This window comes from Crocuta crocuta, unplaced genomic scaffold (genome assembly GCF_008692635.1).
Source record: "Crocuta crocuta isolate KB4526 unplaced genomic scaffold, BGI_CrCroc_1.0 scaffold95, whole genome shotgun sequence".
Lineage (NCBI taxonomy): Eukaryota > Metazoa > Chordata > Mammalia > Carnivora > Hyaenidae > Crocuta > Crocuta crocuta.
In genome coordinates this window covers 6,128,122-6,150,965 of record NW_027530971.1, presented here as the reverse complement: position 1 = coordinate 6,150,965, position 22,844 = coordinate 6,128,122, and the positions used below count along the sequence as shown (strand labels likewise).

General features: G+C 42.3%; 1 protein-coding gene across 7 annotated transcripts in view; it reads left to right on the top strand.

Moving 5' to 3' along the window:
- Positions 1–22,844, top strand: part of SUSD1 (sushi domain containing 1) — a 213,353-nt gene that overhangs the window by 74,148 nt on the left and 116,361 nt on the right. For all 7 annotated transcript variants that reach the window (XR_013336457.1, XR_013336458.1, XR_013336461.1 and 4 more), the window contains exons 10-11: positions 11,105–11,196; positions 12,346–12,532. Coding sequence is in view for 1 of the 7 variants with exons in the window: in XM_077769870.1 (XP_077625996.1) it covers positions 11,105–11,196; positions 12,346–12,532 (279 nt within the window). In the remaining 6 variants the exon portion in view is untranslated. The remainder of the gene's footprint in view (positions 1–11,104; positions 11,197–12,345; positions 12,533–22,844) is intronic.

The window sequence follows — 22,844 nt, the reverse complement described above, 5'->3', positions numbered from 1 at the left end:
AGCAGGGAAGGAATATTAGTATGAGGGACGGGGCATGTGCTTTCCATTAGCAAAGGGGTTAGAGAGCAGGGTAGGAAGAGATTCGGGACTGGCTCTCCTGGGAATCCTTTTCTCCCCAGTGAACACATTATGGGTTCAACCTGCCTGTGGTTGAACCTTAAGCCCCCTGAGTGGAGAGAAGGGGACCTAGAGTGAGAGTTGCTCTCTGACCAAGATGCAGCTGAAATTAACCAGTGAGACAGATCTATTTAATTAGTATATTCTCAGTGGGGGTGATGTCACCCCTGGGGGCAAGATCACCCACAAGGAGACAAAAATTGGTTCTTGAGGGGTGAGGGAATTTTGTTCTTTTTATATATGAAGCATAGATAAACATATAGTATATAAGAAACATACAGCATATCTGGGGGCATTTTTTTATTAAAAATTGTTTAAAACATTTATTTAGTTTTGAGAGACAGAGCATGAGCAGGGGAGGGGCAGTGAGAGAGGGAGACACAGAATCTGAAGCAGGCTCCAGGCTCCAAGCTGTCAGCACAGAGCCCAACACAGGGCTCAAACTCACAAACCTCGAGATCATGATCTGAGCTGAAGTCCGATGCTTAACTGACTGAGCCACCCAGGCGCCCCTGGGGTGCTATTTTTATAGAAGGGGAGAGATTAGGGAAAGCTGTTTAAAAAGGCTGCTTTTAATTCCCTTGCCCTTGGAGATGTGTTGAGCAAGAAATTGCTGCAGCTGAGGTCAAATAGGTTGTTACCTGCTTTCTCCTCTAGGGTTTAAACTTAACAGAAGACTATGGGGGAAGAGAAGAGGGAAAAAGGTTACAAACGTAGAGGAAGGGAGGCAAACCATAAAAAATTCTTAACTACAGAAAACAAACTGAAGGGGTGTGTGTGGGGGGGGGCGATGGGTGACGGGCATTGAGGAGGGCACTTGTTGGGATGAGCACTGGGTGTTGTATGTACATGGTGAATCACAGGAATCTACCCCCAAAACCAAGAGCACACTTTACATACTATACGTTAGCCAGTTTGACAATAAATTATATTTAAAAGCTAATAAAAAAGTAAAAAGGCTGCTTGTGGGGCTGTAATGAGAAAAGGTGGAGAAACACCGTTGTAGCTTTATAATAGGTACAAATACCTGCTATGTCCTCTTTCAAGTCCATGTGTTTTTGCTGTTCTCTTTAATCCTTCCAAAGAAATGTAGCAGTGATTGCTTTCTGTTCCCTGAGTGTACCAAGCTGATTTCCTCCATGGGGGACGTAGCCCTTGGAGCTCCCTCTGACTGCTTTCCCTCCATTCTTGGTGACTCGTTCACATTTGTCAGATCTCTGCTCACAAATCATCTCCATGCCTTCTAGCCTCCTGTGTTGCTTTTCTTCAGCCTTTACCAGTGTGCAAGATTTTATATTTTGTTTTGTTTGCTTATGTATTTTCTGCCTTTTTCACTGGAATGAATTCCCTTAGGTGCAGCAATTTTGTTTCCTCTCCACTTTATCTCTAGCCTCTAAAGCATGTCTGTAGATGTTAACTTCCTAAGTATTTATTGAATGTAAACTTTCCTGTTCTAAGAAGGTTCACTTTTTAGTTTTTCCATTCATGGATGTTGCATTTCTCTATTGTTTCCTTTTCTGTGTTTTGGGGAAAAAAATTCCTCCTAAGTCTTGGACATTTCTAGTTAGTTTTATTTCTAATAAATCTATTCCTATTCTATTTTATTTGAAGTTTGTGGTTTCTTCTCTTGTGGACAGGGCTCTTTTAATTATTTTATTAAATTTTTAAAAAGTTTAGTCTTAATTTTAGTTAGCATGTAGTGTTATATTAGTTTCAGGTGTGTAGTATAGTAACTCAACACTTCCTTACATTACCTGGTGCTCATCACAAGTGCACTCCTTAATCTTCATCTCCTATTTCTTATTTTTTAAAAGTTTATTTATTTATTTTTGAGAGAGAAAGTGCGCATGCGTGTGCGCTCAAGAGAGGGGGGAGAGGGTGGGGCAGAGAGAGAGAGGGAGAGAGAGAATCTGAAGCAGGTTCCTTGCTGTCAGTGCAGAGCCCAACATGGGGCTGGATCTCACAAACTTTGAGATTATTTGACCTGACCTGAGATCAAGTGTTGGAGGCTTAACTGACTGAGCCTCCCAGGTGCCCCTAGGAGAGTTCTTTTTTTAAATTTTTGAGGAACCTCCATACTGTTTTCCACAGTGGCTGCACCAATTTGTATTCCCACTGACAGTGCAGAAGTGTTCCTTTTCCTCCACATCCTCACCAACACCTGTTATTTCTTGTGTTGTTGATTTTAGCCATTCTGACAGGCGTGAGGTGATATCTCACTATAGTTTTGATTTGCATTTCCCTGATGGTAAGTCACGATGAGCATCTTTTCATGTATCTGTTGGCCATCTGTATGTCTTCTTTGTATAAACGTCTGTTCATGTCTTCTACTCATTTTTTAATTGGATTATTTGGTTTTTGGGTATTGAGTTTTATAAGTTCTTTATATATTTTGGATACTAACCCTTTATCAGATATGTCATCTGCAAATATCCCCTCCCATTCTGTATGTTGCCTTTGGTTTTGTTGATTGTTTCCTTTGCTGTGAATAAGTGTGTGTGTGTGTGTGTGTGTGTTTAATATGGTCCCAATAGTTTATTTATTGCTTTTGTTTCTCTCGCCTCAGGAGACATATTTTTTTAAAAAAATTGCTATGGTCTATGTCAACAAGGTTACTGCCTGTGTTCTCTTCTAGGATTTTTATGGTTTCGGCTCTCATGTTTAGGTCTTTAATGCATTAAAAAAATTTTTTTAATGTTTATATTTGAGAGAGAGAGAGAGCGTAAGTAGGGGAGGGTCAGAGAGATGGAGAGACACAGAATCCAAAATAGGCTTCAGGCTCTGAGCTGTCTGCAAAGATCCTTATATGGGGCTTGAACTCACAAACTATGAGATCATTGCCTGAGCTGAAGTCGGATGCTTAACCAGCTGAGCCACCCAGGTGCCCCTCTTTAATCCATTTTGAATTTATGTTCGTGTGTGGTATAAACAGTCCAGCACTTTTCTTTTTCATGTTGCCGTCCCGTTTTCCCAGCACCATTTATTGAAGAGTCCTTTTCCCATTGGATATTCTCTCCTTTTTTTGTTGAAGATTAATTGACCATCCAATTGTGGGTTTATTTCTGGGTTTTCTATTCTGTTCCATCAATCTGTGTGTCTCTTTTTGTGCCAGTCTCAAGTGTTTTGATTACTACGGCTTTGTAATGAAACTTAAAGTCCAGAATTGTGATGCCCCCAGCTTTGCTTTTCCTTTTCAGGATTGCTTTGACTATTCAAGGTCTTTTGTGGTTCTATACAAATTTTAGAATTGTTTGTTTTAGTTCTGTGAAAACTGCTGTTGATGTTTTGTTAGGGATTGCACTAAATCTGTAGATTGCTTTGGGTAGTATGGATATTTTAACAATACTTGTTCTTCCAGTCTGTGAGCAGGGAGTGTCTTTCCATTTCTGTTATCTTCCATTTCTTTCACAGTTTCCAGAGTACAGGTCTTTTACCTCTTTGTTAGATTTATTCCTAGGTGTCTTATTATTCCTGGTGCAATTGCAAATGGGATTGTTTTCTTAATTTCTCTTTCTGCTGCTTCATTATTGATGTATAGAAATGCAACAGATTTCTGTATCTTGATTCTGTATTCTGCAACTTTGCTGAATTCATTTATCAGTTCTAGCAATTTTTTGGTGGAGTCTTTCAGGGTGTGTGTGTGTGTATCTCATTTGCAAATAATGGAAGTTTTACTTCTTCTCTAGCAATTTGGATGCCTTTTATTTCTTTTTGTTGTCTGTTGTGGCTAGGACTTCAAGTATTATGTTGAATAAGAGTTTAGAATGGACGTCCTTGCCTTGTTCTTTAGGGGAAGGCTCTCAGTGTTTCCCCATTAAGGATGATGTTAGCTGTAGGTTTTTCACATAAGGCCTGTATTATGTTCATGTATACTCCCTCTAAACCTACTTTGCTGAGTGTTTTTTATCATGAATGGATGTTGTACTTTGTCAAATGCTTTTTCTGCATCTGTTGAGATCACATGGTTCTATCCTTTCTCATACTGATGTGATGTTTCGTGTTAATTGATTTGTGAATATTGAACCACACTTGTGACCTAGGAATAAATCCCACTTGATCATGGTGAATGATTTTTTAAATGTACTGTTGGATTCAGTTTGCTAGTATTTTAAAGAGAATTGTTATGTGTCTATGTTCATCAGGGATATTGGCCAGTAGTTCTCTTTTTTAGCAGTATCTTTATCCAGTTTTTGTATCAGGATAATGCTGGCCTCCTAGAATGAACTTGGAACTTTTTCTTACTTTTCTATTTTTTTGAAATAGTTTGAGAGGAATAGGTATTAATTCTTCCTTAAATGTTTGGTGGAATTCACCTGTGAAGCCATCTACTCCTGAACTTTTGTTTGTTGTGAGTTTTTTGATTACTGATTTAATTTCTTGGCTGGTTATTGGTCTGTTCAAATTTTCTATTTATTCCTTTTTCAGTTGTGATGGTTTATATGTTTCTAGCAACTTATCCATTTCTTCTAGGTTGCATAATTTATTGGCATATAGTTTTTCATAACATTGTCTTACAAGAGTTTGCATTTCTGTGGTGTTAGTTGTTATTTTCTCCTCTCTTATTTGTGATTTTATTTGAGTCTTTTCTCTTTTTTTTCTCTTGATAAATCTGGCTAAAGGTTTTAAACTTTTTTTTTTTCCCCCCCAGAGAACCAGGTCCTGGTTTCATTAATTGGTTCTCTTGTTTTTTTTAGTATCATTTATTTCTGCTCTAATCTTTATTATTTACTGCCTTTGGCTAGATTTAGGTTTTGTTTGTTGTCATTGTAGCTTCTTTAGGTGTAAGGTTCCATTGTTAATGGGAGATTTTTCTTCTTGAAGTAGGCGTGTATTAATATAAACTTCCTTCTTAGAACCACTGTGGCTGCACCCACAGGTTTTCGACTGTTGTGTTTTCATTTTCATTTGTTTCCATGTACTTTTTTTTTTTAGTGTTTTATTTATTTTGAAAGAGAAAGAGAGCAAGGGAAGGGCAGAGAGACTCCCAAGAAAGTTCCATGCTGTCAGTGCAGAGCTCAACATGGGGCTTAATCCCATGAACCATGAGATCATGACCTGAGCCAAAATCCAGAGTCAGACGCTTCACTAACTGAGCCACCCAAGTGCCCTACTTTTTTTTATTTCTTCTTGATTTATTGGTTGACCCATTCATTATTTAGCAGTATGTTACTTAACTTCCATGTATTTTGTGCTCTTTCTAGATTTTTTCTTGTGGTTGACTTCTATTTTTATAGCACTGTGGTCAGAAAAGATGCATGGTATGACTTCAGTCTTTTTTAATTTGTTGAGGCTGGTTACGTGGCCTAATATGTGATCTATTCTGGAGAATGTTCCATGTACTTGCAGAGAACGTATATTCTGCTGTTTTAGGATGGAATGTTCTGAATATACCTGTTAAATCCATCTGTTCCAGTGGGTCATTCAAAGCCTCAATTTCCTTGTTGATTTTGTGTTGAGATGATCTGTCTATTGATATAAGTGGGATGTTAAAGTCCCCTGACTGTTACTGTATTATTATTGGTTAGTTCCTTTATGTCTGTTAGTAAAGGTTTTATGTATTTGGGTGCCTCATGTTAGGTGCATAATATTTACAGTTGTTATAGCTTCTTGTTGGATTGTCCCCTTTATTATTATATAGTTTCCTTCTTTGACTCTTATTACAGTCTTTTTTTTCTAAGTTTATTTATTTTGAGAGAGGGAGAGTGCACACACGCGAGTGCACAAGCAGGGGAGGGGCAGAGAGAGGGAGAGACAGAATCTCAAGCAGGCTCTGTGTTGCTAACACAGAGTCCAGTGTGGGGCTTGAATCCACAGACTGTGAGATCATGACCTGAGCTGAAATCATGACCTGAGCCAAGATCAGAGTTGGATGCTTAACCGTCTGAGCCACCCAGGCGCCCCTACAGTCTTTGTTTTAAAGTTTATGTTTTCTGATCTAAATATTGCTACTTCAGCTTTCTTTTGACATCCATTTGCATGATAGATGTTTTTCCATCCCCTCACTGTCAATCTACAGGTGTCTTTAGGTCTGAAATGAGTCTCTTGTAGGCAGCATATAGATGGGTCTTGTTTTTTTTTTATTCATTCTGTCACCTTATGTCTTTTGATTGTTTGTTTAGTCCATTTACATTCAACGTAATTATTATTTAAAAAATTTTTTAAATGTTTTTTTATTTCTGAGAGAGAGAGAGACAGTGTGAACAGGGGAGGCTCATACAGAGAGGGAGATACAGAATCTGAAACAGGCTCCAGGCTCTGAGCTGGCTGTCAGCACAGAGCTCAACATGGGGCTCAAACCCACGAAGTGTGAGATCATGACCTGAGCCGAAGTTGGACACTTAACCAACTGAGCCACCCAGGTGCCCCAATTAATTATTGATAGATGTGTATTTTTTCCATTTCATTACTTGTTTTGTTGTTGTTTCTGATATTTTTTCTGATTTATCTCTTTCTCTTATGGTTTGCTGGTTTTGTTTTTTGCTGGTTTTAGATATGTTATTATATTTTATATATATGTATGTGATATAAATATATGTATAAATTTAATATTTATTTATTTTTGAGAGAGAGGGAGACAGAATGTGAGCAAGGGAGGAACAGAGAGAGATGGAGACACAGAACCTAAAGCCGGCTCCAGGCTTTGAGCTGTCAGCACAGAGCCCGATGTGGGGCTAGAACTTGGAGCTAGAACTCACTGGCTGTGAGATCATGACCTGAGCCAAAGTCAGACACTTAACTGACTGAGCCACCCAGGTACCCCTTATAGTCTTTTATTTTGTGAGTTTCTTGTCTGATTTTTCATAGAAATATTCATTTTTATTACTTTTGTGTTTCCTTCCTTTATACTGTCATTTTAGGTGTCTTCTTTCCACTCAAAGAGTTCCCTTTAATATTTCTTGCAGGGCTGGTTTAGTTGAACTTTAGTTTTTGTTTGGGAAACTCTTTATCTCTCCTTCTATTCTGAATGATAACCTTGCTGGATAGAGTATCCTTTGCGGCAGATTTTTCCCATTTAGCACTTTGAATATATCATGTCATTCCCTTCTGGCTTGCAAAGTTTCTGTTGAAAAATCCCCTCTAAGCCATATGGATTTTCCCTTGTAAGTAACTATCTTCTTTTTTCTTGTTGCTTTAAAATTTTTTTCTTTACCACTATATTTTGCCATTTAATTACAATATGTCCTGATGTGGGTCTGCTTTTGTTGATTTTGATTTGAGTTCTCTGTGACTTCTGAATCTGGATATCTGTTTCTTTGCCCAGATTAGGAAATTTTTCAGTTACTACTTCATATAAATCCTCTCCCTCCTTTTCTCTCTCTTGTTCTTCTGGGACTCCTATAATATGAATATCATCACATATGATGGAGTCACTGAGTTCCTTAAGTCTATTCTCATTTTGCTTAATTTTTTTTCTCTCTCTTTTGTTCAGCTTGATTACTTCCTAGTATCCTGTCTTCTAGGTCACTAGCATTCATTCTTCTGCTCCTTCCATTCTGCTGTTCATTTCATCAAGTGTGTTTCTCTTTTCATTTATTGAGCCTTTTATCTCTGCTGTTATTCCTTATATTTGTGCTCAGGGTCTCACTCATGTCCTCCACTCTTTTCTCAAGTCCAGTGATTATCCTTAGGATCATTGCCTTAAATTCTCTATCAGGCATTTTACTTACATCTGTTTCACTTGGATCTCTGGCCATGGCCTTGTCCTCTCCTCTTCTTTCATTTGGGATAAATTTCTCTATTTCTTCATTTTGTCTGCCTCTCTGGGCTGTTTCTCTGTGTTAAGAAAGTCAGCTATGTCATCTGATCTTGAAAGGAGTGAAGAAGAGATCGTGGAGTGCCCTGCAGGGCAGTGCCCCCTGTTCACCAGAAACTGGCATTACAGGAGAGTATCCTATATGTGCTGCTATGTGTGGAGTCTGTGTCTGTGATAGTGTCTGAGTCACTGTGCCATTCGATGCAGTTGTGTGCACTGATTCTCTGTCTAGGTGGGCTGTGCTTGCTCTCCTTAGTGGGCCGCAGGCAGGTGGGCATGCCTGCTGGGGAGCTTGAGAGCAAGTGGTGGTGTAAGCAAAGTATGTGCTGGGTTGCTAGTGCTATACTGGATTTCCTGAAGCGCTGTGGTGGCTGGGGGCTGTGTGCTGGTGTTGCTGGGGGGTGAGGCTGGGCACAGTATGCATCAGCAGCTGGGACTGATGTGTAGAGGCAGCTCTGAAACCAGTGGCTGGGCACTGTGCCTTTTTGTTGTAATTTATTGTCTTGGTTTCCTATTGCTAGTTTGACAAATTACTGCTTCATTCTGGAAGCTGGAGGAGAGAAGCCATTTCCTTGTCCTTTCTTACTTACATTCCTTAGCTTGGGGCCCCATACTCCATCTTTGAAGCTCATTGGTTTTTGCTTTTGTCCTTGAATCTCTCTCTAACCCTGATTTTTTGTCTCTCTCTTATGAGGACCATGGTCACTACCTTGGTCTCATCTGGATAATCCTGGATAATCTCCCTATCTTAATCAGATTGCAGAGTCCCTCTTCCACGTAACGTAACATGGTCACAGGTGGATGTGGACATTTTGGGGGGCCCGTTTTCAGCCTGCCATACTTGTTCTTAGAGATCTAATGGAAATGACTAGTGTTTCTGTGCTCTTGTATTTGGGTACACTTTGCCAAACTCCTTTGATTTGTATTTGTTTTTCTCTTTTTTTTCAAGTGATTTCATATTTGTTTTCAGTTGATTCTCTTAGATTTACTGGAAGTTGCATTATTCCCTTTCTTCCTGGTATTTATAGCTCATTTTGTTCTTGCCTCTTTCCACATCGTCTAGAATTGCCTAGCTAATGCTAAATAAAGCTATGAGAACATGCATCCTTGTATTGTTCTTAACTTTACTAGAAATTGCTTCATTGTTTTACCAGCATGGATGGTGGTTTCTAATAAACTCTTTTAAAATTTTTTAAATGTTCTATTTATTTCTGAGAGAGAGAGAGAGAGAGAGACAGCATGAGCAGGGGAGGACCAGAGAGAGAGGGAGACACAGAATCTGAAGCAGGCTCCAGGCTCTGAGCTGGCTGTCAGCGCAGAGCCTGACGCAGGGCTTGAACCCACGAACTGTGAGATCATGGCCTGAGCTGAAGTAGGGTGCGTAACCAACTGCGCCACCCAGGTGCCCTAATAAACACTTTTTTAAATTAAGGAGTTTCTATCAAATCCTTAAATCCTTAGTTGACTAAGATTTTTAGTCAGGAACATGTATTAAATATGTTAGCCATTACGTGTATAGAAATAACCATATGGCTTTTCCCTTTTAATCTATAAATACTTTCCCAATAATGATCACCTCTGTATTCCTGGAATGAATCTTCCTTGATCATAGTGTACTTCGAATGTCCTGCTGCCTTCTATTTACTAATATTTTATTTTAGGTTTTTTCATTTATAATAATAAGTGAGTTTGGCATGGTGTGTTTTGTAATTGCTTGCACAATTTGGGAATTGTGGATTATCACAATCCTTGCACAGTTTGGGAATTGTGAATTATCCAGTCATCTTGAGTAAATTGGGAAGCTTTCCACCTTTTTGCATGGTCTGCAACTTAAATAGTATTGAGGTTATCGGTTTTTGAAAGTTTCATAAACGTAAGGTTCGTTGGACCACTACTAGTTATCTTTAAAATTAAAACCTTCTTTTTTTTTTTTTTTTTACAAATAGTTTATTGTCAAATTAGTTTCCACATAACACTCAGTGCTCATCCCCACAAGTGCCCTCCTCCATGCCCATCCCCCCTCCCCCCCACATCCATCAGTCCTCAGTTTTTGTCAGCATTCAAGAGTCTCTCATGGTTTGCCTCTCTCCCTTTCCCCCACCATTTCCCCCCTTCTTCTCCCCCTTGTTCCTCCATCAAGTTCCTCCTAATCCTCCTATATGTGCAAACATATGATATTTGTCCTTCTCTGCCTGACTTATTTCGCTAAGCATAAAACCTTCTGTACCCAAGAGTGAAATTCCATTATTCTGAAACATGTATACTTTCTTACCTACTCTGTCTTACAACATTTGAAGTACAGCTTGTGACTTGTGGAACAGGTTCTCTCTGGGCAAAGCTGCCCAGTCCATAAAGAAGGGTCACATCTACCAATGTGGCTTCATTCATAGGAACCTGTCCAGCCAGGGGATTGCACAATAAAGGCTTGGTTCCCATGAGACTTTTCTTTTTTCAGGTGCTTTGGGAGTTGTCTTTATGATTTATTAATCATGGCAGTGCTGCTATGACACTTCTTAGCAAATTTTTTTTCAGTTCCTCAAAGAGCACTTCACAATGCTCTGCTCAAGTGTTGCTCCCTGCTCAGAATTTGAAATTGATACTTATTTGTATAAATGAGGTTGTCCAAGGTCAGAGTTGCAGTTTTAGGTTAGTAAACCGGGGGAGTTGCAGTGACTGGATTTAAGAAATTTTTGAGAGGGAGCCTCTGATTAGGTATCTTTTGATTTTAACTCTTTCATCAAGATTGAGTTTACATAAATATAAAAGTGGTGTTTCTTGGACTGCTACTACTGATTTTTTTAAAAATATTTTTTAATATTTATTTATTTTTGAGAGACAGAGCATGAGCAGGGAAGGGGCAGAGAGAGGGAGACACAATCTGAAGCAGGCTCCAGACTCTGAGCTGTCAGCACAGAGCCCAATGTGGGGCTTGAACTCACGAACCGTGAGATCATGACCTGAGCCAAAGTTGGGACACTTAACAGACTGAACCACCTAGGTGCCCCTGACCACTAATTTCTAAATTAAAATACTGCTGAAATCATCCTGTGTAAATGATTCGATTACAAAGTAGCATTCTTTTTTAAAGATTTTATTTTTTAAGTAATCTCTACACCCATGGGGGCAGGGGGAGGGGGTCAAACTCACAACCCTGAGGTCAAGAGCCACATGCTCTATAATGGTAGTATTTTTGTATCGAGTGTAAGTTGATTTCTCATTCTTTCCCCCCTGCAGTAAAACAGATCATCGGTAACCTTTCAATATTTAATGAAACCTGCTTGAGATGGAGAAGTACAAAGACAGCTGATATAGAGGAGATGTATTCAGTAAGTCACTTTATGTGTAGATGTTGTCTTCTGTGGGAGGCTTAAAAAATATCAGCAAACGTAAAAATCTACTTATACAGCTGTTATTATCAATGGCAGGTTGATAGTGACAATTGTGAGAACAAGCAAGAAAATGGGCACTTGTAGTGCATATTTGAAGAGAGAGACCTTGGGGATTGATGAGTAAGCCATGAGAGTTTCTTTGTGCACCTATCCCCATGCAGAGCTGATGTTCACGCAGGATCTGTGCAAGGAATCCATGGCTTTTGCATGTGTCTCTGATCAGGGTATGAACATGTTGTCGAGGGAGTCAAGGGGAATTTTTGAAGCTAGATGTGGTTGTGAGTAAGAAAGGTAAAGGCCGTGGGATGAGCTGCTACTAGAAAAATTTAAGTGGGCAGAAAGGTATGTGACTTGGCCCTGGTGCTGGGATGTTCCAGGGAAATGGAGGCAATGTCAGAAGGGGGCAGGCAGAAAAGAATCCTGCCGAAGTTTTTACCAGACGAGCTAGGAGTTCCCTAATTTAGGTCCTGCTCTGGAGAAGCCTTAGTGCAGATTCTTCATTTCCTTACTTCCTGCCTGCCTTCCTGCCTTTTTTAACTTTTTTTAAAAAATGTTTATTTATTTTTGAGAGAGAGAGAGTGTGAGCAGGGGAGGAGCAGAGAGAGAGGGAGACAGAATCCGAAGCAGGCTCCAGGCTCTGAGGTGTCGGCACAGAGCCTGATGCGGGGCTCAAACTCACGAACCATGAGATCATGACCTGAGCCGAAGTCAAACGCCTAACCGACTGAGCCACTCAAGTGCCCCTTCATTTTCTTTCTAGAGAGATGTTCTGTGGCTTTGCTCCTGCAGTTTTGCCAACAGACTTTCGCACTGTGCATGTGTGTGTGTGAGAACAAGACCAAGAAAATGATTAGTACTGGGGCCTCAGCCTTTTGTACATTTTGATTGAAAGCTTTTTTTATTGTACTGATGTATCATGACAACAATATTTATGGTATTATGACTCCAATATCTGCTTACTGTTGTATATCACTTTTCGAAGGAACTTTAGTTTTAAGAGCAAGATTGCTCATGAGAAAGGGTGTGTATCCAGGCATTCGGAGCCTTCCAGGCCAGCCATTCACCTAGTGAACTTTTCTGTTTCAGTTCCACATTCAGGGCCAGAGATGGTATCAGAAGGAATTTGCCCAGGAACTGATCTTCAACATCACCACCAGCAGCCAGGCTCCCGAGATGTGCTTGGACCTGCATCCGGGCACCAACTACAGTGTCCGCATACAGGCTTTGTCTTCTGAACTTCCTGTGGTCCTCTCCCTGACAACCCAGATAACAGGTAAATCTTGAATGACAGCATTTGGATGAACAAAGTCACCACAGAGCCATAGATGGGCCCAGATAAAGAGAAACACCATTGCTTCCTATCATTATAGAATGAACTTGAAGAGCGAGAGGAAGAAGGGTGTGGATGGAACGGGAGAGGGACTACTGTAACTGTGACTGTAACGTTTTATTTCTTAAAAAGGCAGCTGAAACAAAACATTAATGCAAATAAAATCTGGCTGGTGTGTCTGTGAACGCTGGTTACATATCCAGCAGGCTGGGTATTTGAAATAGTTCAAATATTTCATACCTAAAAAGAATTTTCTCTCATTAGTACTGCTTCTTGGTGTATTAATTGTCATTTTGTCACAAGTGCCTCAAGAATCAGTCCTTCCCAGGGAGAAGTGATTGGCAGTCCCATTCTGGTCCCCTGGAAAATTCACTTTCCTCTCATTTTCTTGTCTCTCTTCAAATCTGGAGATTTGAGCTAAGATTCAGAGTATTAGCTTCTTGTTTCTTACTTCACCGAGCAATTAGAAGTCATCAGGGAGGACTTGCTTCTCCCAAGTCTCCCATTGCTACCGTGTGTTCTGTCTTCTCCGCGGTCCCCACTCCTCAAGTGATCCCCTCCCTCAATAGGTGCATTGGGCCCTATCCCTTCCTGCTCAGTCATCATCCCCAGTAGAGAAGTTGTCCCAACACTGCACGAGCATGTTGTAGGATCTCCATTTTTAAATGAAAACCAAAGAAACTAAGAAACTCACTTCCTTTGATCCCATATCCCCCCCACCCCAGCTTTTTCTTTCAGCATCCCTATTACCATAAAACTCCTTGAAAGAAGTGTCTGTTGTATATGCTCCATGTCCTTCTGGTCCTCCCTTTAACGGGTTCCAATCTGGAGGAGGTTGTCCTGTCCGCACTGCTTTACTAAAAGTGTCTCCATCTTGCAAAATCCACTGCCCAATTTTTTTTAATTTAATTTTTATCCCCCCCCCCCCCTTGGCATTTGACATCCCTGTCTTCTTGAAATACCATTTCTCTGGGCTTTTGGGTCTGCCTGCCTCTCTGGATCCTCCTTCTCAGTCCTCTTTGCTGGCTCCATCCACTTTTACGGACACCCTGTCTGCCTATTTCTCTTCCTTTTTCTTCATTTTCTACCCCCTGTGCCCATACTAGTCTCATGGCTAGAAATATTGCCTATATGCTGAGGATTTCCAAATATGCATCCCAGTCCCACACTCTCCCCTGAGCATTACGCTCATATATCCACTCATCTCTTAAGCATCCTGTTGCACACCCAGTTGGCAAGTCCAAAAGGATTTTGATTTTTCAACTCTTCTCTCACCCCCAAAGCCATTTTTCACTCAGGCTTCTCTGTCTTGATTATTGGCATTCCTATTCACCTGTTGCTCAGACAAAAAAGATTCCACACCTCCCCACCAACTTCCACTTTTGTTTCTAACATATATTTGGAGTCCAACCACTTCTTTCCACCTTCACCTTCACCGCAAAGTGATCTTATCCAAGCCAGTAACCTCTTGCTTGGACTCCTATAGTAGCTTTCTTACTGGTCTTTCTGCTTTCACGGGTGCCTGTCAGTCTCTCATCCCCCACCCCACCCCCAGGTTATGGTGAAAACCATAACTATAAAAAGATTACTCAGAATTCAGAGTGATCTTTTTTTAAAATAATTTATTGTCAAGATGGTTTATATATAACACCCAGTGTTCATCCCAACAAATGCCCTCCTCCATGCCCATCACCCCCCTTCCTCTCTTCCCCACCCCCATCAGCCCTCAGTTTGTTCTCAGCATTCAAGAGTCTCTCATGGTTTGCCTCCCTCTGCCTCCCCAATTATTTTCCCCCCTACTTCTCCCCCATGGTCCTCCGTTAGNTTCTCCACATCCTCGCCAACATCTCCTGATTTGTTCATTTTAGCCACTCTGATTGGCGCGAGGTGGTATCTCAGTGTGGTTTTGATTTGTATTTCCCTGTTGATGAGGGTTGCTGAGCATCATTTCATGTGTCTCTTGGCCGTCTGGATGTTCTTTTTGGAGTAGTGTCTGTTCATGTCTTCTGCCCATTTCTTCATTGGATTATTTGTCTTTCAGGTGTGGAATTTCATGAGTTCCTTTTAGATTTTGGATACTAGCCCTTTATCTGATATGTCATTTGCAACTATCTTTTCCCATTCTATCAGTTGCCTATTTTATGGATTGTTTCCTTTGCTGTGCAGAAGCTTTTTAATCTTGATGAGGTCCAGGTAGTTCATTTTTGCTCTTGATTCCCTTGCCTTAGGGGATGTGTCAAGTAAGAAATTGCTGTGGTGGAGGTCAAAGAGGTTTCTTCCTGCTTTCTTCTCTAGGGTTTTGATGGTTTCCTGTCTCACATTCAGGTCCTTTATCCATTTTGAGTTTATTTTGGTATATGGTGTGAGAAAATGATCTAGTTTCATTCTTCTGCATATTGTTGTCCATTTCTCCCAGCACCATCTGTTAAAGAGGCTGTCTTTCTTCCATTGGATACTCTTTCCTTCTTTGTCAAAGATTAGTTGGCCGTACACTTGTGGGTACAATTCTGAGTTCTCTATTCTATTCTATTGGTTTATATGTCTGTTTCTGTGCCAATACCATACTGTCTTGATGATTACAGCTTTGTGGTAGAGGCTAAAGTCTGGGATGGTGATGTCTTCAATATTACTTTGGCTATTCGGGGTCTTTTGTGGTTCCATACAAATTTTAGGATAGTTTGTTCTAGTTTTGAGAAGAATGCTGGTGCAATTTTGATTGGGATTGCATTGAATGTGTAGATTGCTTTGGGTAGTATGATATTTTAACAATATTTATTCTTCTGACNTATTCATCAAGGATATAGGCCTGTAGTTCTCTTTTTTTGCTGGGTCAGAGTGATCTTTTAAAAATGCATAGGAGAATGTGTCATCCCCAGCTCAAAACTGTCCAGGGGCGCCTGGGTGGCTCCGTTGGTTAAGCGTCTGACTTCGACTCAGGTCATGATCTCACAGTCCATGGGTTCGAACCCCGTGTTAGGCTCTGTGCTAACAGCTGAGAGCCTGGAGCCTGCTTCAGATCCTGTGTCTCCCTCTCTCTTTGCCCCTCCTCTGCTCGCTCTCTGTCTCTCAAAATAAAATAAAGACATAAAAAAAGATTAAAAAAAAAAAACAGTCCAATGAGTTTGCATTAGTGTTAGGATAGAATCCAGGTTCTCGTCATGAAGCATGGAGCCTGAGCCCTGCTTGCCTCACTGAGTTCATCTCTGCTCTCCCTGTTTCTCACTAGGCATCTGCTGCCTCCCTGCCTTCTTCGCTATTGATGAGTCAAACCTGTTCGTGCATCCAGGACTTTCCATTTATTGTTTACTGTTCCTGGTGCACACTCTGCACATGGCTTCTTTACAATCATCCAGGTCTCTGCTCAGATGCCATCACCTTAGAGAAGCTCTCCCTGCCCGTCCTTTAAAAAATAGCCTCTGTCTCCACCCCATCACTCTCTATCCACTTATCCTGTTTGATTTCATTATAGAACTTGTTTTCAGAACTTGCATTTTAAAAAATTTTTAATGTTTATTTATTTTGAGAGAGAGAGGCGGCAAGAGCAGGGAGGGACAGAGAGAGAGGGAGACAGAATCTCAAGCATGTTCTAGGCTGTCAGTGCAGAGTCCGACACAGAGCTTGAACCCGCAAACCATAAGATCATGACCTGAGCCAAAATCAAGAGTCAGACGCTTAACCAACTAAGCCACCCAGGTGCCCCCAGAACTTGTGTTTTTAATTTACTTGTTTATTTGCTTTCCTCTCCTAAGCTCCTTGAAGGCAGAGATGTGAAGACAGTGCTGGCACATAGCACAACAAAGCCTGAATGGCCATTACCCAGTGGTAATGATTGATACTGAGGGTATGGCTGATTAGTTAAGAAAGGCTTTTAAACAAAAAGAATTTACCAAGTTTTTGGCTGGAAAGAGAAGTAATGTCCAATCGGGCATTCCTCCCTGTGGTGACTTAGTCAAATGAATACCTATTTAGTTTCCTGATCTTGGGTCCTTGTCATGTTTGGTTTGTCCTGCTGATTCAAATCAGGATTTCAGATTTTTTTTGAGTTGGATAGGATTTCTTCTTGAGGAGACATTGATTTTTAGCTTGTTTTGTAGGCTAACTAACTATAGCCTCCTTAGCCCAAGCTCCCTGTGCTCATGGCCACCAGGGGACACTGTTGAGCTATTTAAGTCCATTGAGACCCTTCAAAAGTTCTTAGAGACAACAGCTGCATATTGTCCAACTCTACCCTACTTCAGAGAATTTGAAATTTTAAACAAGTGTGACAATTCAAGTGGTCACGATCTTTTTAAAAGGTAAAAAACAAACAAATAAAAAACCACCCAAGCCCTCTCTTTTATAAAAGGGAAAAGAAGAGAGCCTTATGTGTTGATAGGAAGAGGTATGCCATGATTGCCTAAGATATGGCTGCATTTCAGTAAAATCATGAACTTTTGAATCTTACCAGAAATGCAAGGCCAGGGATTTGGAAATCCTGGAAACGCAGCAGCTGATTTCCCAGAAGAAAAGTGAATGGAATTTCCCTTCCGAATGTCTTATATTAAACTAAATCTTAGTGATGGGAACAGGATGAAGAGTAGTGCTTTAAATACATTTCTGACCTCAGAGGAGAGGGCAAGTTCTAGGCACGTTGAAGGGCAGAGGCAAGTGGTGCAGTGAGGATGAGAGCGTGTGCTGGTCTGAGGCGAGGGGGGACCAGGGCCTCTCCCAGGACTTCTGCTTCCGGGCTGGCAGGCACCCGCAGGTAGAGCCCAGTGAGCTGAATTCTTCGGAAGAGCTCCACCATTCCTTCTCCCTTTAGGACAGGGTGAAGAGCAAACTCTCACCCTTGGTATAGATCCAGAGTCAGAAGAACTTTCACATGTTGGTTATGCTGTTTTCTAGCCAAGTCAGAAAGCTTGTCTTCCCAGAGGGAGAGAGAGAAAAACAGAGAGGGGAAAGTGGGGTGGGCAGAGAGAGAGAGAAAACAAATGTTTGTGGAAAGGTAAAGCTAAACCACTTGTGTGCACAACACGGTGATCATTTGAGGTTGAGTATTTATTATAGAATCAAGAATGCTGGAGGAGAAAAGGGAAGAAACGATGTCACGGAAACCATTCCTTCCCAAGGTGCTCTTTAGTACCAAGGCTGGCAACTTCTACAGGAAAGTTCCCATCTCTGGCTGCATTCGTGAAAAGAAAAAGAGAATTGTCGGAGGCCGCGCTGGCTCCGACAGGTCCGGGGGTCCCTGAAGGATGGACGGTGTCGGCGAAAGAGAATGAGAGAGCCCCGAGATTCTTTCTGATTGCCAGGCAGGCATCTCTGTCCTGTCGGTTTTGGTATCTTTATTTTAAGGTTCAGCAACAAGATGAAGTCATAGAAAGGAATTTCTTACANCGGCTCCCGGCAGAGAATGTACTTTTTTCAGATATTCAGGAAAGCAGTAGAAAACACAGGTGTGTCCTGAGCATTAGCAGACTGTCCCTTTAATGGAGAGAATGGAGAGGTCCAGTGGGTAGCTCTGATTCCCCCCAGGACTAGAAGCCACAAGCCCCGTGTCTGATACCTCCTCTCTTACTGTTGGGTGTCCCCGGCAAGGACTGTGTGGGACCAAGTTGGCTGAGTTCTGCGGAGGCTTCTCTTCCATGGTTGGCTACCCATAGACTGTCCAAGGACAGTGCGCCCCTGTCTCCTCTGAGAACCCTATCTTCTGAGTCTGGCTCCAGGGTACCACACTTATTCCTACCTGCCCCCTCGCTCCCAAGGGGCAGAAGCTGCAGTAGAGGTCGAGAGAGGGACTGGCCTTCATCCCAGCTGTTCCCGTGTTTGTCCGGGCTCTCAGAGTCTTTCACGGACACAAGTTCTTTGACATCTGGGCGTGTCATGTTAGGTCAGGCCAGAAGGAGGTATGAGCCTTCCGTACCTCCATGGGTCACCTATTGCTCTCATCCCCAGAACTCTCCCAACTCCTTTCTAGCTGCAGATCTAAACCCTAAACCATGAAGTGAATGGCTGTGTGGTGATGGGTATCTCCCAGCTCCCCTCACTGAAAACATCGACACCCTGGCCTAGGCCCCATGGAGACAAGATGACACACCACAGAGGAAAATTGGCTGGCTGTGTTATTTTCTCGTATTAGCGTTAGCTTTTACAGAATACGAATGGNTGATGACGACAGCTTTGTAGTAGAGGCTGAAGTCTGGGGTGGTGATGCCTCGAATGGGAACATTTCTTTATGTCATAAGCCTGAAAACCAGTTTCTGTGTGTGGTAGAGGAGTGTGGGAGTGGCACAGGGTGACTTAATAATTTAACCCACCAAATATTTATTGACTGGTTATGTACAAAGACCTGTGCTAAGTGCCGAAGATGAGAAGAAGATTGTTCCTTCTCCCCGAAAGGCCAGTTCTCATAACTTCATCGATGCGGGGAGTGTAGCCAGCCCTGTAATGGCTGCTGACTTACGGGGCAAGCTACCATTGTTTCTACTGCCGTCAGTTTCCGTTGATCGTGCCTCCAAGTGTGCGGCGTAATCTGCTGGGCAGGTGCCAAGGATTCGGAAGGAACCATCGCAGTGTCTTCATGTGTGTTTATTTATGTGTGTTAATTCCTTGTATTCACTTGAAATTTATAGCATGAAGTTTTGGCGCAGATTCAGTTTTCTTTTCCGTTCTTTTTGTTCATACTGGTGTGTTTTAGAGGAATTTTAACACGTTTTCACTTATATTACTTCCTTTCTCTTATTGATTTTAATAGCTTGCCTACATTAATGATATTAATTTCTTGTTATACATATTGTAACCTGCCTCCCAGGCTATTTACTGTTTGGGTTGCTTGTCAATATTCTTTTTTAACATTTTAGACATTTAAAATTTTCATGTAATCAATTCTATCGATCCTTTCTTTTTAAAAATTCTTTAAATCTTTATTTATTTCTGAGAGAGACAGAGACAGAGACAGAGTGAGCAAGGGAGGGTCAGGGACAGAGGGAGATACAGAATCTGAAACAGGCTCCAGGCTCTGAGCTAGCTGTCAGCACGGAGCCTGACGCAGGGCTCGAACCCATGAACTGTGACATCATGACCTAAGCCAAAGTCTGACGTTTAACCAACTGAGCCACCCAGGTACCCCTCTATTGATCTTTTTTATAGTTTCTGCCTTTGGCCATGCCAAGAAAAGCCTTCCCCCACCCAGAAATTAGATTAATTCTTATTCTCTAATATTGTCTAATGCTGCTTCTTATTTTTTTAAGTAATCTCTACGCCCAATGTGGGGCTTGAACTTACAACCCCAAGATCAAGAGTCGGATGCTCTACTGACTGAGCCATCACTCTAATGCTTCTTGATAGTTTTGCTTTTCACCTTTAAACTTAGACCCATTTGGAATTTGTCTTGGTAAGTAGTATAAGGGTAAATTTACAGGACAGTTTTCTTTCCTAAATGATAAGCCATCTTCCCACTACCTTTGGGTTTTTAAAAAATTTTTTAATTATTATTATTTTTTAAATATTTATTTATTTTTGAGAGAGAGGGAGAGAGAGAGAGCATGAGAGGGAGAGGGGCAGAGAGAGAAATGGAGACAGAATTGGAGACAGGCTCCAGGCTGTGAGCTGTCAGTACTGAGCCTGACATGAGGCTCAAACTCACAAGCCATGAGATCATGACCTGAACTGAAGTCAGATGCTTAACCAACTGAGCCACTCAGGCGTCTTCCTACCGCCTTTGGAAAGACTGTCTGTGTCATGCACTATATTCTCACTTATTTGTTTGGATCTCTTTCTAGACTGTCTAGTATCTTCCATTGCTTTGCTTGTCCTGGGCTTGTACCTTACTATTTCAATTATTGTAATTTTACACTGCATTTAATATTTTATAGGGAAAGTTCTCCTTCACTGCTTTTCTCCTTACTCTCTAGAGTTTCCTCACACAGCAGCTCCTGTATTTTCCTTTGTCGTTTGCTTCTAGTAGAGGGTGGATATTGTTGACACCTAGGAATGGTAATGAGAGTCTCCCTTCTGGGTCCTCCCCCATCTCACACACCCAGGGTGGAAGATCTACACTTTCCCGCCCAGACATGACCCATTTCTGGCCTTGGGGCTGATTTGATTGAAATCAGTAATGAGGCTGATGGAAAGAAGAGTACATCTGGCCAGGACACCAGCTGGGGGTACGGGGAAAGGCACCTTGGAAAACATGGCTGGAAGTTAAGATTATTTAACCTTGAAATGTGGCTAACAACTCGCCAGATGAACTTCAGGCTTTTACATGATAGAGAAGAAGTAGCCTGTTTAAAATAGAAGGTGGGGAAGGTCTTGGAACAGAAAGCAGTCCGGAAGTCACATGTGGATGGAATCGGCCAGACGGCAGTGGCACATTTAGAACTAACTGCAGGCATGAAACTAGCAAAAGGCAGTGTAGCATGAAACAGGCAGAGGTGACCTTCCAGCTCCGTCCACAGGCCGCCTTCTCCCAGCTGACCTAGCGCTTTGTTCTGCTTGTACTGAGGGCAGGGAGAAAGTGGACAGTCTTAAGAGGTTAGCCAAAAAACTAGAGTAACTCGAATTATTAATCAGAGAAGAGCAAACAGGAAAAATTTAAAAGAGCCCGAGGAAGGTTCTCAAACAGAGAGTGAACAGTTCATCTTCCTCTGGGCTGAAAACAGGAAATGTGTGATAAAAAGCACTTACTCTACTGTGACAACAGGACATCACCAATGAAAGCGCAGTTCAATGTTCGTGTGAAAGGCTGAGGGCAGAAATTCTCAGACTGGAAGGGGCACATTCCCCTGGGGGACCTGGCCGGGGCTTTTCAAACCTCCACCCCCTCTACCCATCGTCGCTGCGGGAACCTGGAGGTTGTCTTCCTCGGGGAGTCAGTGGCGGAATCTCTGGAACACATGCCTCTTGGAAACAGCATAGACCTTCAACGCCTTTTGCGAGACCCTGACTATACACAGGGGCTGTTCCAGGTCACCTCCCTGGGTCCCCAGCTATCCCACAGGCTTATGGAAACGTAATTTATGCGACCATATCTGCGTGACTTTGGAAGGAAGTCTCGATTTAGCACTGGTTAATAAAAGCTATTGGGGCTCTCACTCTTCCTCAGATGCCTGGGGAGCCTAGTGGTTGGCGCCAAGGTGCATTTATGCCGCCCGCCTCCCCCCCCAACTCGGGAGCTGCAGACGGCTGACTCCATAGCACCACCACGGTTTGCTCCTGTCTGGACCTGCATCCTAACTGCCGGCTGGACAATCCCACAAGCACGTCAGCGAGCTGCTTCTGAATGTCTCCCCCAGACCCTGATGCGTGACACCACTACTGACTCAGTTGCCAGAACCGAAGCCCAGATTCTTCCCCCTTCTTATCTTCCACCAGGTTCTGTTCTGTCTCTCTGCGGGCGTCTTCTCCACCTGCCCCCTCTTCTCCTCTCAGTGCCGTCACTTGCTTCAGACCTCAGGCACTTCTAACGAGGCTTTGGTGCTTCTGTTCTTTTTCAGTTCCTCCTTAACCAGCTGTCTAAATTGTATTTCTTTTTTTTTAACTTTAAAAAAAAATTTATTTATTTTGAGAAAAGAAACAGCACAAGTCGGGAAGGGGCACAAGGAGAGGGAGACGGTATCCTAAGCAGGCTCTGAGCGTGGAGCCAGACACAGGGGCTTGAACTCGGGAAACCCATGAGACAGGACCAGAACCAAAACCAAGAGTCAGATGCTTAACGGACTGAGCCACCCAGGCACCCCAATATTTCTTTTAAAAGATGTTTATTTACTTATTTTTAGGGGGAGAGAGAGACACACAGACAGACAGCCAGACCATGAGCAGGGGAGGGGCAGAGGGAGAGAGAGAATTCCAAATAGTCTCCACCCTCAGCTCGGAGCCTGCTTCGGGGCTCGATCTCACGACCGTGAGAACATGACCTGAGCTGAAATCGGGAGTTGGATGCTTAACCGACTGAGCCACCCAGGCGCCCCTAAATTGTGTTTCTAATGTACACATCTGCTAAGAAATCTGTAAATGACTTCTTTTTATTGTCAAGACCTCAGATCCGACCTGTACCCACACCTTCCGCCTTGTTGCCTACCTCTCACAGGCCAGGACTCAGCCTTTCGGCTCCACTAAACTGCTGGGAGGGCTACAGCCCTGTCTCTGGCCTTGCTCCCACCTCCTGCCCCTGTGCACGTGTGTTCCCGCGTTTGGTGGTGTCACCCTCCCACCCTCGGTCAGGCATCCTTCCTCTGCACCTTCTACAACACCCTGTGCGGGACTTCATCATGGTTCT